Source organism: Danio aesculapii, chromosome 7, assembly GCF_903798145.1.
Source record: "Danio aesculapii chromosome 7, fDanAes4.1, whole genome shotgun sequence".
Lineage (NCBI taxonomy): Eukaryota > Metazoa > Chordata > Actinopteri > Cypriniformes > Danionidae > Danio > Danio aesculapii.
This window is the reverse complement of record NC_079441.1, coordinates 39,571,206-39,586,481: the sequence shown is the minus strand read 5'-3', so window position 1 is coordinate 39,586,481 and position 15,276 is coordinate 39,571,206. Positions and strand designations below refer to the sequence as shown.

Below are 15,276 nucleotides of genomic sequence, written 5' to 3'. Positions count from 1 at the left end.
GACTAGACGTCATCAGGTGCAAATAGGTCCTAGCACAGATCCACTATTGATTTGTACTTTGAATGACAGATTTAAAAACTACATGAATGCATTCATAACAATGCACTTGGTAGACAGCAAGTAAATGCTCACTTTGATCTATATTAATGACTTCAGGTCATTAAAGATGCAAATGAGTGAATCAATGCAATAACTAACATGCTTATCAATTAGCACACATCGAAGGTCTGCAAGAGAGCATGCGCAGACATCTGCAGGATCTAAATGAAGTTACAGTGAGTTGAACAATTGTTATTAGATAGAACACAGATAAGAGAGAAAAGCAAAGTAGACAGTTTCCTCTTGAACTCTCTTCCCCCAAACTTCACCCCCAGTTTCCCCATTTACGGCACACAAGAAGAAAAGAGTGAAAATTCTTTAAATTCCTGATAAGGTAAATTCAACGCCTGAGCGAGATCTTCCTATAACGCAGAGTTCTTAAGCTTTGCCAAAATCGCATTCCGCATCCCTAGTGGCCTTTTGTCACCCGATGACTGTGACTGCCACTGCGCTTTACATCAAACAGCAATCAGAAAAAAGCGAAAATCGTTAAGACAGATTACAATTATTTTATCAGGTGTTCAAAGAAAATCCGCCTTTGGTGCTAACGCAACAGAACCAAACAACCAAATGAGAGGCTATTGAAATTCATCCATGGGATTTGGGCAACTGGGTACTATCTGTTGAGATGATCTAGCTTACCTCCGTGAATTCAATGGAAAAGCACATGTTCCATGTTGACTAGCATCTGTACACTCTGTTGCGTGCTTGAGTTGAAGCTAAAGTCTAGTTTGACTTTAAGCCTAAACACTTCCTGCTTTGTGTGGATGTTTGTGTAGGGCAATAAAGGCCTGCTTAACCAAGACAAATGCATGAACTCTGAATGATATTTCACTTGTTACTTAATTGATTTTGATCACTGAAAACCCTTAATTGACTTATGACAGAGATATGAGGCAATGAACTATATTTAGTAGCAGCAGTTTCGATATAAAATTAAAATAAATAACCAAGAAAAAAAAACGCAAGCAAATATAAAGAAATAAAGAACATTTTTTGTACTTAATTGTATATAATATACTATATACTGTATATAATACACTAACTTCTTTAACACTTGTTAAAAGAAATCTATTTTTTATATTAAAAATAAGTTTGAAATAAGTTAAATATGAAAACACACAAAGGGATATATATATCTGCTACTCGTAAGATATTGCATCTATACAACAGTTCGACAGCATAACATGTATATAAATAGAGCAGGGCTCGACAGTGCGACCATTTGCTCGCATTTGCGACTAAAATAGACGTGTGCGAACTGGAAAATTTAGTCACACATGTGCGATTTTCTTTTTTAATAAGCTCGATTGATGACTTTATTCACTCGGCCATGGTAAAACAACATGCTTTTCATACTAACTTACTGTGTATTACGTTGGAAATCTATTATGACTGTAGCACATGCTGACGCCATCAAATACAGCACATCTCTACTCCTTTATTTACTTCACGTCAAGCGGTCAAGCCTCATAGCAAACGTCTCCTGTTCGGCCGTGGCACATCTAGTATGAGGACCCAATTTAACATCAGCGCTTCCCACACAGACTTTACCTAAACAGCCCGGTTCTGTGTTCGCGAGAAACTGAGAACACTGCCACAGACTCACATGCTCTGCAGAACCACAGAGACGCGCTGGATACTGAACTGCTGTTCTGACTTTGGTAGTAGCTTTGAGAAGAGCGCGAGGACATGCGGAAATGAAAAGTATTTTACTAAATAGACTGATCCAGCTCATTATTTGGGGTGACGATACATCCTCTTTTCCCCGGACATGTCTGACATTCTGCTTTTGCTTTCGATATTAATTGCATTAGTTTTTGCATTACTTTATGCTCAAACTTTGGCTGGTGCGTCTCAATCTCCCAGCAGCACCAACACTACAGCAGAGAGAGAGAGAGAGCAGATTTTACCTGTCAGTGGTGCACACTGAAAAGAACCACACAAACTTTTTTTTTTTTATTTGTCTGTTAAATAAGAATAAGAAATCAATAAGAAATCATTCTGTTGCTGAAGTCCATTAAAGTTTAATAGAAAAGATGGTTTTACTTTGGGGCAGAAAGAAACTTTAATTCATAGAAGGATTCCTGTATTCAGCTCTTCTTTAAAAAGCCCAGAAAGATAAAGAGCTCTGATAAACATTGTCAGCTTTGCTCGAGTTTGTAGTTGTGTCTTTCTTTACATTACGGTACCCATGTGGGCAGTAGGGTGGAATTGGTAGAATATGTTATGCAAATAAATTAATTTTTATAAAATTATTCTTAAAAGTCACATTTTTATGTGCTGTTGAGAAAAGGTATGTTTCAATCTAGCTACTGCAAGTGTATTTATATTAAAGATAATGCGTACAATATATATTATTATAAAATTAATAATGTTGTCTTTGGGGCCATTGATGCAGCCATAATCTTCTTATGATACAAACACAATAACTTAATAATAACTCCCTATTTCGGCTGCCCAGTGTGAAAGATACGTTTTAAGCTTGAAACTGGATCAAAAATTGTGCAAGAAGCTGCCTAGCCATGTCCACAACTGAAGACCTGATTCAGATCAGTTTAGAGAGGCCTTTATTAGAGCAATTTGATCCCAGTCCTGCTGTGGACCGCTAGCTAAACTCCATACAGCTCACAGTCATTCATTCATGCATTTTCTTTTCAGCTTAGTCACTTTATTAATTAGGGGTCGCCACAGCGGAATGAACTGCCAGCTTATCCAGCACATACTTTACACTTCCAGCCACAACCCATCACTGGGAAACATATATACACACTCATTCCCACACTCATACACTACGGCCAATTCAGTTAATCTATTCCCATATAGCGCACGTGTTTGGACTGTAGGGGACACCGGAGCACCTGGAGGAAACCCACGCCAACTGTAAGAGAACATGCAAACTCCACACAGAAACATCAACTGACCCAGTCGGGGCTCAAAGCTCAAATCAGAGTCCTTCTTGCTGTGACGCAAACGTGCCACTCACTGCGCCACCACATCGCCACAGCTTAAATGATAAATAATTGTTAAATACTATTTCAGCTGTTATACAGTAAAATAAAACCTATTGTTTTCATTGTATTGAAATGAATGAAACGGCTTTGCTTCTAAAGATCTCCTCGCGTGCATTTATTAGGCTAAAACACTATTTATTTTATACATTTTCACTGTGCTCCTAAAATTCTTAACATGCTCCTAAATTTTTCAACTTAGGAGCGCATGTGCTACTCCTGAAAAAAGTAAGCGTCTGTAGAAACTAACCCTGTAGAAAATCAAATGTGGAGAGTTTAAAAATCCTTTTGTACAGGGAACTACTCCTGTTGCTACTTCACCAGCGTCATTTTAGAGCTACTATTTAAATGATTCTCTAGCGTAATGTCTAAAGTGATGACAAAACAGGTGATTTTGCTCACATTTTAAGATTATAAGGCTGAACGGCATTAAATGCCATCAGTCTACACACATTTCTCACTATTTTTCTGTTGCAATCGGGATATCACAATAATTAACCCTGATAAAGTCAAAGCAGCGCAAAAAATACCAGATAACTGTTGTGTTTGCGATAAAGAAAAAGATGTTAAACACATGCGGGCATTTCTTCTTTCTTTCTTCCTTCTTACTGAACTAGTCTGCAGTAGCAAAAAACAGGAGACACATTAGAAACAAACAGATGGCCAACCAAAAAGTAACTCAGGGTTGTTCAAAGAGTGGCCACACAAAATACATACATTCCTGATATGAGACCCAACTCACACTCAATACACTACAATTACTATGGTATAAATACAGCACTACAACATACAAAAGAGAGAGATCAACTTACAATGTCACTCACCAATTTTATGTTTTGATCAGCTGTAGTTTGTAGTTTTACACTGAGTTTTTTTCTCTAAGGGCTTATTATGTGGTCTCTGTCACCATCTTTTAGATCAACCATCAACCATTTTTGCTCATCTACAAAACAACTACATTCTCGCCTACAAAAAAGACTTGAAAAAGTACATTATGCTGCAATATTTGTCAAACTGTAGTTTGAGTAATACACACGTTTGAAGAGGCTGTACGAGTTCTGATATTGCAGAATCTCGCAAAGCTATCAGCCAATCAGATTCGAAAACCAGACAGAACTGTTATATATATATATATATATATATATATATATATATATATATATATATATATATATATATAATAAAAATAAGGGTCTTTGAGCTGGGACTCAAACTCAGGATACCCGAAGTGCACACAGGCCAAAAAGGATATATTGCTATATTTTTTTTAATTATGATTTACTGATGTCACTCGTGTAATTCAGAATTTCTTGAAATAACATTTGAGATGATGTGCCATGAGATTGGTGCACTGATTAGTCTGTCGTTTAGGAAAAATAACATGACTTATTTTATACACAATAATTCTCCACTGAATTTTTTTTAAAGGTACAATTTATATCTACAAATTATGTGATTTTTTTTATCCAATATCCTAACATAGTAACTAGATTATTTTAGCAAATAAATGCTGAAATATGCAGATGCAAATAATCTGCTGTCATGCAGGACACACAGAAAAAAAATGACGCACAATGTATTCCTCATCATACAAAAACAAACAAACAAACAAACATACAAACAAACACTCACCATTGAGTCTTCGCTCCAGGGCCTCTTCCTGAAGTTGTATACAATAAATCTGCTCATCCAGATCCTCTAAAATCTACATAGGCAGAGAAAATGATAGATTGTATCATTAACAAATGCAAATATACACACTCTCAGGTGGTTTTCACACCAGAGGAATATTTTCATAGCTTTCTATAACTACTGACAGAAGTGCTCACTTTTTGGCATGTTCACACTACAGAAACCGGGAACGATCTTAGCTACAGGAACAAATTTTAAATCCATGGCATTTGAAAAACTCACAAATTATTTTAAAGTCTCATTTCATAAAGAAATTACAGAAAGGTATTCTTAGCGACAGTTACCTGTTGAATTTGACTGCTGTTCTTTGCTTAGTTTAGATGATATGCAACACTAAAAGTAGAGTTTCTCTATTAGCCCTGTTTTTTTGCTCTTTTAAAAATCACATAATGCCTGCATTCCACCTCTGTGATCACAAAACTTCATTCACTACATCCTCCATCAGCTTGTTTTTGTTACATTTTGAGTGCTACAATTGATGCTGCTGTTGATCAGCATATGCCAGTACTCAATGACAGCGAGTATACAACCAGAAACATAGCTAGAGGGGAGTTCTTCAGGGACCAACCTGGTGGCTATTTCCTATGACAACCCAATGCAAAACCCCAATATACAGTGTAACGGTACTTACTGTGGGTTTGACTAGTAACTGACCCATCACTGTGAACATACGTGACAGTCCCACTGGAGTACACACTGATGAGACAAGACAACAAGGAGATTTAAATCACAACTGCACATTCATTTATGCTTTTCAAAAGGCAATTTCACTTGTGAATCTGTATATTTGCACTCACTACTTCTATTTTTTCAAAAATATATTTATTATCTGTTTTTTGTCCTGTCTCTGTAATCCTGTTGCACTGTAGAAGCTCTGTCAACAAAACAAATTCCTCGTATGTGTGAACATACCTGGCAATAAAGCTCTTTCTGATTTTGATTCTGATATTATGAATGTTCTCCTGTTTAAAGTGTGGTAGAAAACTTTTTGTGTAATACTTCTATACAACTTTAATTTTCAACCATAAGTCATATTATATTATATTATATTATATTATATTATATTATATTATATTATATTATATTATATTATATTATATTATATTACATTATATTATATTATATTATATTATATTATATTATATTATATTATATTATATTATATTATACTAAAAACATATTATATATTATATTAAAACTTTAATAACTACATTCAGTGTAAAGGTGGATCATATTAATTAGTTTTGTGTGTGTGTGTGTGTGTGTGTGTTGTGGGACAGTTCTTTACGATTTAATTTTAGAATTGTGCTTACTTTTTTGTAAAAACAAATTCTCTAGTTATAGCTGGTCTCAGGAATTTAAATGTATTTATTGTCTGTACCATTGGTTGGCACAGAAATGGAATAACCTGCAATCTAAGTTGTAGGTTAAAGAGTTGGATTCACTACATACATTTTAAACAATTTATAATTTGCAGCATTGTTCTGTAGATGTTCTGACTAGTCATTAATTTTAAAAAAATGTGTAATTTTGTGTATTGATGGATTAATAATGTTATTTGTTATTTTGTTGAACCCATGTGTACTGTTAATCGTTGCCAGGACACGATTGTAAAAGAGATTTTTTTTTTTCTTAATGTGCATCTTTCTTGGTAAAATAAAGGGTATAATATTAACAACAAAAACAACAACAACAACAACAACAACAACTCACTCTAAATCTAACAAATAGGTTAAGGTGTCCAATGTGGAATTAATTAGGCATACAGTCTCCAGTGTTATTTTTAATTATATTATTCAGTTTAATGCATATTGCATATCTTTTCCTTTTTCATAAAAATAAAAAAGTAAACCAATGTAATACTGACATTTGCAGCAGAAACACATTATTATTATTATTTTATAGTATGCAATTGCTTCAAACAATAGTACAAAGCTATTTCAAACATCAATAAATATGCATTGTGATAATCATGATTAACCGCAATAACAATTTAAATGGAATAATCGACAATTATGATTTTTGTCATAATAGTGCAGCATAATTGTGTTATGTCTTCTTATGAACTTACTGAGCAGCAAGAGGCCACCCATCAGAGAGATGCAGGAGTAGAGGTACGGCAGATAAAACTCCCATAAATCTACAACCAGAGAATAAGAGCAGAGGTGTAAACCACTGATCAGTACATAACTGAATATATCATATACATCTACAGCAGCAGGAGGACGAGAAGGTTTAAGGCAGATACCGTAGAGCGACTCCATGCTGGCAGCATCATTGTCAATGAGAGCGGACGCCACCCATACGATGCCCAGGATGAGGAGACCCAGCAGAAAGAGCATGACAAACGTCTCCAGCACTCGAGCCTTTATGCCCTGAAATCAACAAATGCACTTTTGATGTCTTCACATTTACTTTCATCTGTATCCAAGAGTGATGCAGAAAAACACACATATCAGCAGGTGTAAATGGGGCTCTAATTGGAAATTTAGCTCTGGAAGCCCCGGGACCTCCTTTTAATACTGACTCAATGTCAAGCCTCGTTCCCAACACACACACACACAACGGTAGGCAGACACACACAGAGAAACTAATGACCTTCCTCTCTTTCATTCACAGATGCACACACGCTTATATGAACAGTTATTACCATGTCCGGTTGAAGTTTGTGGCTAAAATGAAAAAAAGGTGACTGCTACTGTCTGAGATTAACTCCAGAGGCTCATCTGGAAACTATTAAGAGTTTTGTTCTGGGTCGCTGAGTACCTTATGTGTGGCATGTAACTTCACTCCTGATTTACCTTTCCGCATCCAAATAGATATTGATGTCGCTGACCGCAAATGTTTGTAAACTGCAAGGCTGTGATGAGTCTTATCTTTCAGCATGCAGAACACACACACACACGCACACACACACTTCTAAGGTAGGTTTACTAAAGTGTTAAAAAATATTTAAAAAATCCTAAAAACTTTCTAACCACTTAAAGCAGGGTTTTTGCATGTTTCATTTAAGACATTGTTAAGACCGTTATGAATTAAATTTTAGACTCACAAAGGGCTAAAGGCTAAAGAATTTTTCAAATGGCCATGATAGAAAAGATTAATTATAATTTAATAACACAATAATAAATTAATAATAAAAATATTTCAATATTTTAGATATTTCTTAACAAAAAAGTATGCAAGCTGTACACTTTTTTTTCCCTACATAAACTTCTTTAAAATAATAAAAAAATTAACAAATGCTTTAAAAGTATTAAAAACTATAATAAAGCAATCTATGCACAACAATCTGTCCAGGTCAGTGTCCTCAGCAGTAAATACATAGAGCACTTTTAAACAAATGTTATTGTAAGGACAATAATTAAACCATGGTAATAAATAAAGTTAAAAATTACCTTTTGAATAAAAAGTTTAAAGTTTTGAGAGGGTGATTGTATGTGTTTTTGCTAGATTGGGTAGCAATGCATGAACAAAGAAAAATTAAGACCCGTTTAAAAACAATTTAAGAGCTACAACAGAATATTTCAGTAAAATTAAGACTTTTTAAGGCCTAAAATTTAGATTTTGAAATTTGAGACATTTTAAGACTTTTTAAGAACCCGCGACACCCTTTAAAAGTTGTTAAATTGACATTTTCCAAAAACTAAAGCAAAATATAAACTGATTTCAGCACTGATAAGAAATATGTCTTGTGCACAAAATTAGTACACTTGAATACTTTCTGAAGTGTCTATTTAAAATACGCTAATATTTGATCTAAAAACCCCAATTTCACTATATCATTGTTATAAATAGATTTTTGTTTAAATGAAAGCATTTTGAAAAATCCACCGATGCCACACATTAAATCACACTCATCATTCACAATATTGATCATGTGCAACAGCAATAAGCTACAAAACAATTCAATTCATTAAAATAACTTCCATCAACCTAAATATCCCTTCCATACATTTTCAAGCATCTACATTTTCTGATTCTTACAGCCTCTATCCTTAAGGCACTTTGTATAGGTGCAGCATTTAACAGCTCCTCATGATATTAAGAGAATCTACAGCACCTCCAAGTGACCTCATGTTGAATAGCATCTGCCTCCCCTCAATAAATTTACAACCTTTGTTAGTTGAACTGTGAATGTGTTTCAACAAACCTGCTGCCAAACACTGAAATACACAATTTACATGAACAAATCTGCATGTATAGGTGTTAAGTGGTTTATTGTGTTTTTTCCTAAAGTATCTAATGTACGTCAAAGCAAGAAAACAAAATAGTCAAGAAAGAGAGTTTAAAAAGTGAAGTGTTACCAATCTGGTCTCAAAGAGGGATAGAGATGTGACAGAGAAGCCAGAGATGGGTTGAGCTCTTCTACTCTTGCCCATCTAAATGTGAGCACTGCTTTATATAGTAACTCTAAAATATTCAGCATCTAGTTCTTACACACACACACACACACACGAAATCTCTCTCTCTCTTTCACATACACACTGCAGTACACTCTAAACGGACTGCTGCTAATACCAGCATGACTTCTAAGAAGTGTGTTTGTGTGAGACAGAGAGAGAGAGAGAGAGAGAGAGAGAGAGAGAGAGAGAGAGAGAGATAGAAGGGGATGGATATAGATAGATGGAAAGCCAGTGTTTGCATTTATGCATGTTTTGTTAGTCTGAGTCACACAGAGGGCTCTCCTTGACCTCACACACCCTCAGCGCCAGGATCACAAACCGCTCTCACTCTGGAAATAATTTGTCTGCGTAACAAGCATAAATAGAATATAATAGACATGTCTTTTAAATGTTATCAAAGTTTAGTGCCTGTCAAGCTCAGAAAAGAAAGAAGACAGAGAGAGATTTCCCTAAAGAGAAGAGCCACAAAAAACACACTACAGGAAGAGACAGATCAGAACAACAGACGCGTTCACAATCATGCAGTGTGTTTCCCCACCGTGAGCTACTAACTCTCGTCAATAAAGGCTTAGCATGAACAGTAGTCATTACCTTCTCTTTAAGCCTGCTACACCGAGAGCAGTGTCAGAGACAAAAAGCAGAGGCAGAACACGCAGGGGACATGAATCACTGTATATCAACACACACACACAGGCCATTGATGTGCCATTCTGACTAATACGTTAGAAGCCCGTCAAAATGACGAGAGAACAGGATATATGACTTGAGGAAGGCACTTCAGTACTTTTGAAGTTTGTGGGCGTGCTTCATTTTCTTTTTATCCCTCTTCCTACAGTGTCACCATCTTTTTCTAGTTAGCATGAGGTGTCGAACAAATAAGACATTTGAGAACGGCTTCCCAACTAATCTGGGGTTTGTCAAGAACACAAACAGCAAGATGTTAAAAGCTGAGAAAAGGTTCGGAAGGCTGATAAAAATACAAAATCATTCAGGAAATAAATGGAAAAGGGACATAAATCCTAAAATATCTGTGTCAAAATATGTAGTTTAATAGAGATGAGCTATAAATGAGAGAGGAACAATTAAACATCCCTCAGAACAGCATGGTGCAGTACGGATGATAGTGAAGAGTTACACATGCATTAATTTGCATTCAAGTAAACCTTGCAAGAAACATTCTCTCTCTCTCTCTCTCTAGAGGATATATATATTATAAAATAGTATATTATAAAAACGTTCACACTTTCTAAAGCTGGACTATGGAGCCAATCCAGTGTTGTGCCTTTCCCCGTCAAAATAGAGGAACTCATATGTTGTCATAGAAACGGGTATAGAATGGGGCGCAGGCAGAGTAAATACGCAGTGTCACGGCCTTAGCAAGCAAAGCCTGGGAGCGAGAATTGCATCTCAAAAATAAATATCGGTCCTTTTGTGGACTGACTACAAAGGAAGAGACTGTCACACACACATACACAAACACACACACACACACACACACACACACACACAGAGACAGACAGAAACACACACACACACACACACACACACACACACACACATTTTTAGCATGTTCAAGGTTCATAAGATTCCTAAAGAGTCAGTTAAGTGATATCTGTTTGCATAGTGATAATATCCAATAGATTTCAGTAGTCTGATTCCCATGTGCATTATAGAGAGTTTGAAAACCACAAGCACCACCTGGTTTTTTTTTTTATGTGAACACTTCAGAATCATTCCTACCAAAATCTGAAATCATAATCCTGCTATCTGATGGACAACTTTGGAGCTGCAGGACCAGGAAGTGCATCTTCCATTTACATTTTTCCATATTTTTGTTTTGTTGAAAGGGGTGGTCCAGAGTGTATTTTAAGGCTTGGTTGTGTTTATAAGGTGCTAAGCAATGTGTGTTCATGCTTCACTTGTAGAAAAATCATATCATTTTTTCATATATCTTACTTTGATTATATACAGCTACTCTGCTAACATAAAAACGACTGTCATATTTTCTAGTTCCTCCGAAAGGCCCACCCTCAAGAGGCTCTGATTGGTCAGCTAACATAATGTGCTGTGATTCGCGGATTGGCTCCACAATCGGCATGCTCCTACAAGCATGCACTTTGCCTCTGCTGTGTAAATACTGTCAGTAAGAGTAGCTGTTAGCCGTATCTGTTTGAGCATGAATCAGACAGAAAATGAAGAGGACACAGCAGAACCTCATGCCTGTTCTCTAAAATAAAATCTGACAAGTGTTTTACACGTGCTTATTCCGAATATATGTTAAAGTACCATGGAACGTTCACATATCTTGTGCGAGTTTGTTATTCGAGATGTAAAACGCAGGGAAAGCGGCTGCATAGAGAAACATTGCAGTGCTGGTGAATATTGTGGGTGTTTTACAGGAATTTGACCGATAAATAGAAATTTTTAGCTAAATTGGTAACGGTGGCAAACAGCATTTCCTGTTGTTTACATCCTTGTTTACGTCCTTGCTACACCATACGTTTAACGCTAGACACTATGCATGTAATAGATCAGTTTTAACAAACAGGTTGTGGCTTACAATCAACAGCTTCCTCTATAATGGTTGGAGCTGCTCCTTAGAGGAGTTTTTAGATGAATCCAGCATTGAACTAGGAGGGATTCTGGAAGCTGTCCCTTGTCAAATGCTAGAGCTATATATTTTTAATAATTAAAAGCCACTGTCTTCCATTGCAATGAACTTTAAGTGTATTACATTCAGAGATGTTGTTTATGTTCACACAGCTACATTACACATCAACTAAAGTTTAAAATATGATATAGTAATGGACCACCCCTTTGAACACTAAAAGACGACATTTTGGAAATCTGTAACCACTGACATCCATTGTAGGAAAAACATACAAAAGAATTTAATAGTTACAAGTTTTCAACATTCTTCAAAATCTCCATCTTTCAACAAACTCAAACTTATGAACAAGTTAAGTCTGAATAAATGATAGCATAATTTAAATTTTTGGTAGAAATATCTCTTTAATTAAAATGATGCAATAAAAAAACAACAATTGTTTTTATGTTATTTTTAAAATCTGAACTTACATCATTGATTACTCTGGCGGCGCAAAATGATCCTTCAGAAGTCATTCTAATATACTGATTTTGGTTTAAAAAAATATATGTATATAATTATTTTCAATTTTTAATTTGTATAATTATTAAAATTTCTGCTGCTGTATATAAATTGGAGAGGGTGAGAGAGAAAGTCACAAGCGCTTTCACTCCCCGCTGACATTGTTTTTTGTTTATTACATTGGATGAAGTACTAATACAAACACTGGCCCATAAAACCCAGCAGCTACAACTCACACAAGCTTTTAACAAACTACCCAGTTTCATTTCCTCCAGTTACTGAATGCAATTTGCCATATATATACACGTCCCTGTTCAACCATGAAGACCGGCACAAGCAGGCCATTTGACTTTATACTTAAAAAGAAAACATGAAATCTTGCTTTTATGGGCTTCTGCAGTTGACGACTTAACCCTTCCCTGTATCAGCAGGAGGCTTTCATACAAATGCCACTATTTAATCATTTCCTCTTTTAGCTACAAAACACACACACACTCACACACATATATAATACACTCTGTCGGTCATTCCTAGACGTGTAAGCCAACATAAAGCAGTGCTTCCCTCTCTCATGCATTTCTGGTTGATCAATGGCCAGAAACAGTCACGGTGCAAACGAGACAAAATGAAGCAGTACACCTCGCTCCCGTACAAATGAGTGCAGGCCTCATAAACTACAGTAGCAACTAATCTTTATTTAGCTTTGCCAGAAGCGACATAAACCAGGAACGACTTCAAACTGTGATGAGAGTAAGACAGAGGGCAACTTGATGCATTCCCTCCCACCCTTTCATTTTTGCCTGCTAACTCTATTGTGGAGATGTGTGTTTGCCGTTTTACGTTCCTTCTTTCAGTGACTAACGACATCAGGTTTCTGCTTTTGAACTTTTATCTCTTTTAAGGTGGGGGGGGGGGGGGGTGGCTGAAATCAAAAGGGGCACACATAAAACCATGTGTGTGTGTGTGTGTGTGTGTGTGTGTGTGTTTGAGCAAGTGAGTGTGAGTAAATGTGCAAACCTGGGTGTGCTGCAGTATTGGTTTGCACAAATGTGAGAAAATGTCTCTGGTATCTTATGTATTCTTGGATGTAATGAATTGATACAATAAACACAAATGCTCAAGCTTGAACAATAAGCATGGGACGATAATCGTTTTTAAGGTTTACCGTGGCTTGGAAAAGTCAAGGTTTTAAAACAGCCAAAATTTTCAGTTATACCGTTCCCACAGTAGGGCTGTGCGATTATTGAAAACATCCTGAAATCGCGATTTGAACATGCACGATTTCTAAATGGCTTTACAGCATGATTTTCCCACAGTATGCTATTTGAACCAATCGTAACGCAGCGTGCCTAAACAGAGTATGAGAACAGGAGACTGAGCTTAATGAGAAATAGCCTGCATAAACAGGAATGATGAGTTCAGCAGAGAAGGACTTGGTGCCAAATAAAGTCAACATCTGTGGTGTGCGATTACTTTTTATAGAGGAAAGCCGATGTATTACAGAATCAGGCAATTTGTAAGACCTGTCAGTCACATATCGCATCTAAAAGCATGTGGAAAGCGCGAGGTGCGTCACTTCCTTCAGCGTATAACAATTAACCGTTTTCTTAGAAGATAACAAGCTAAAAAAACACTGTTGTAGTAATCGATACAAGTTTTATTTAAGAAGACAATTAAAAAGCACCGGGTGTTTTGGTCTTCTGTGTTTGTCTGAGGTAACTAGTCTACTGAAATGTGTACATTCCAAAGTTTAAAGCTGATTGCTCAGTTATGTACCTCGCCTGCAGCATTCTGAAAATAGAGATGTTTTCAACTGGGAGCGCATGGAATACGCACGCGTCACTCACAATATGTGTGCAAGCCATGCGCCTCCTTTGCAAATAATGAACTTGTGCATGCAAAAGACGCGATATGTAAACGGCCTATTTCACGTTCGCGTCACAAAGAGGTATTTGATCTATGCATGGCAGCAAAAAATAAATAAATCTGGACACATACAAAAGTACATGCAACTACTTCTGACATGTAGTTAAACAAAATACGCACCGCACGCATGCACACACAATCGCACACACACACACACACACTGGTCTATTTATTTGTTTTGCCATAGGTCTGATTTAGAGACAATTTATTACACCCTTAACAGGTGATTTTTATTTTTTGGCTTATGTCTGTTTCAGAGACATGTTACAGGTCTTTGATAAAGATTTAATTGTTTTTCTTTGGAAATAAGTTTCAGATTCATACTGTAAAATGTCTGTGTGCGTGTCAAAATCTTAATTAAAATCAAAATTGCAACATTGTTCAAGAAAATCGTGATGGGTTTCTTTTGTCCATATCACACAGCCCTATCCCACAGTATTGACCTTATTCTAAAATGCAGAAGTGCGCTTGTTTTTGCAGTTGTTTTTCGAACTTGCGATTCAGTTGCCTATAGGAGAAATGACTAGGAATAATAAACGGCAGAAAACAGTTATACTGCTTGCTCTACAAACAAACATGTTCATGACTATACAGACAAAGCAGAATAAGAAATTATCAATTTGCAACATCAAGCAGCAAAACAAGTTGCTTTTAACATCTAAAAATGAATGGAAGTGAATGAGCCCGGAAGTCTTGAGACAAAAAGATTCAAATGGCTGCGCCCACTCGTACATAAAGAATAAGGTCAATATTTAAGTTTTTTTTTTACGTTTATTTTATTTTTATTTAACAGTATCTCCAGCAGAAAAGATACCCAAAGATGTCGTATTAAATGGTTAAGAAATCAGTGTTTTTGAAAATAATAAAAGACAGCAGATGTCAATGATTCATTTGAATTATTTAGTCTGACATGTTAGGGCAGCACAGTGGCGCAGTGGGTAGCAAAATCGCCTCACAGCAAGAAGGTTGCTGGTTAGAGCCCCAGCTGGGTCAGTTGGCATTTCTGTGTGGAGTTTGCATGTTCTCCCAGTGT

General features: G+C 36.2%; 1 protein-coding gene across 1 annotated transcript in view; it reads right to left on the bottom strand.

Annotated features, from left to right (window-relative positions):
- Positions 1 to 15,276, bottom strand: part of lmbr1 (limb development membrane protein 1) — a 57,825-nt gene that overhangs the window by 33,243 nt on the left and 9,306 nt on the right. The window contains exons 6-9 of the mRNA XM_056461911.1: positions 7,051 to 7,177; positions 6,874 to 6,942; positions 5,434 to 5,498; positions 4,743 to 4,815 (exon numbers count right to left, since the gene is read on the bottom strand). Of these exons, the coding sequence (XP_056317886.1) occupies positions 4,743 to 4,815; positions 5,434 to 5,498; positions 6,874 to 6,942; positions 7,051 to 7,177 (334 nt within the window). The remainder of the gene's footprint in view (positions 1 to 4,742; positions 4,816 to 5,433; positions 5,499 to 6,873; positions 6,943 to 7,050; positions 7,178 to 15,276) is intronic.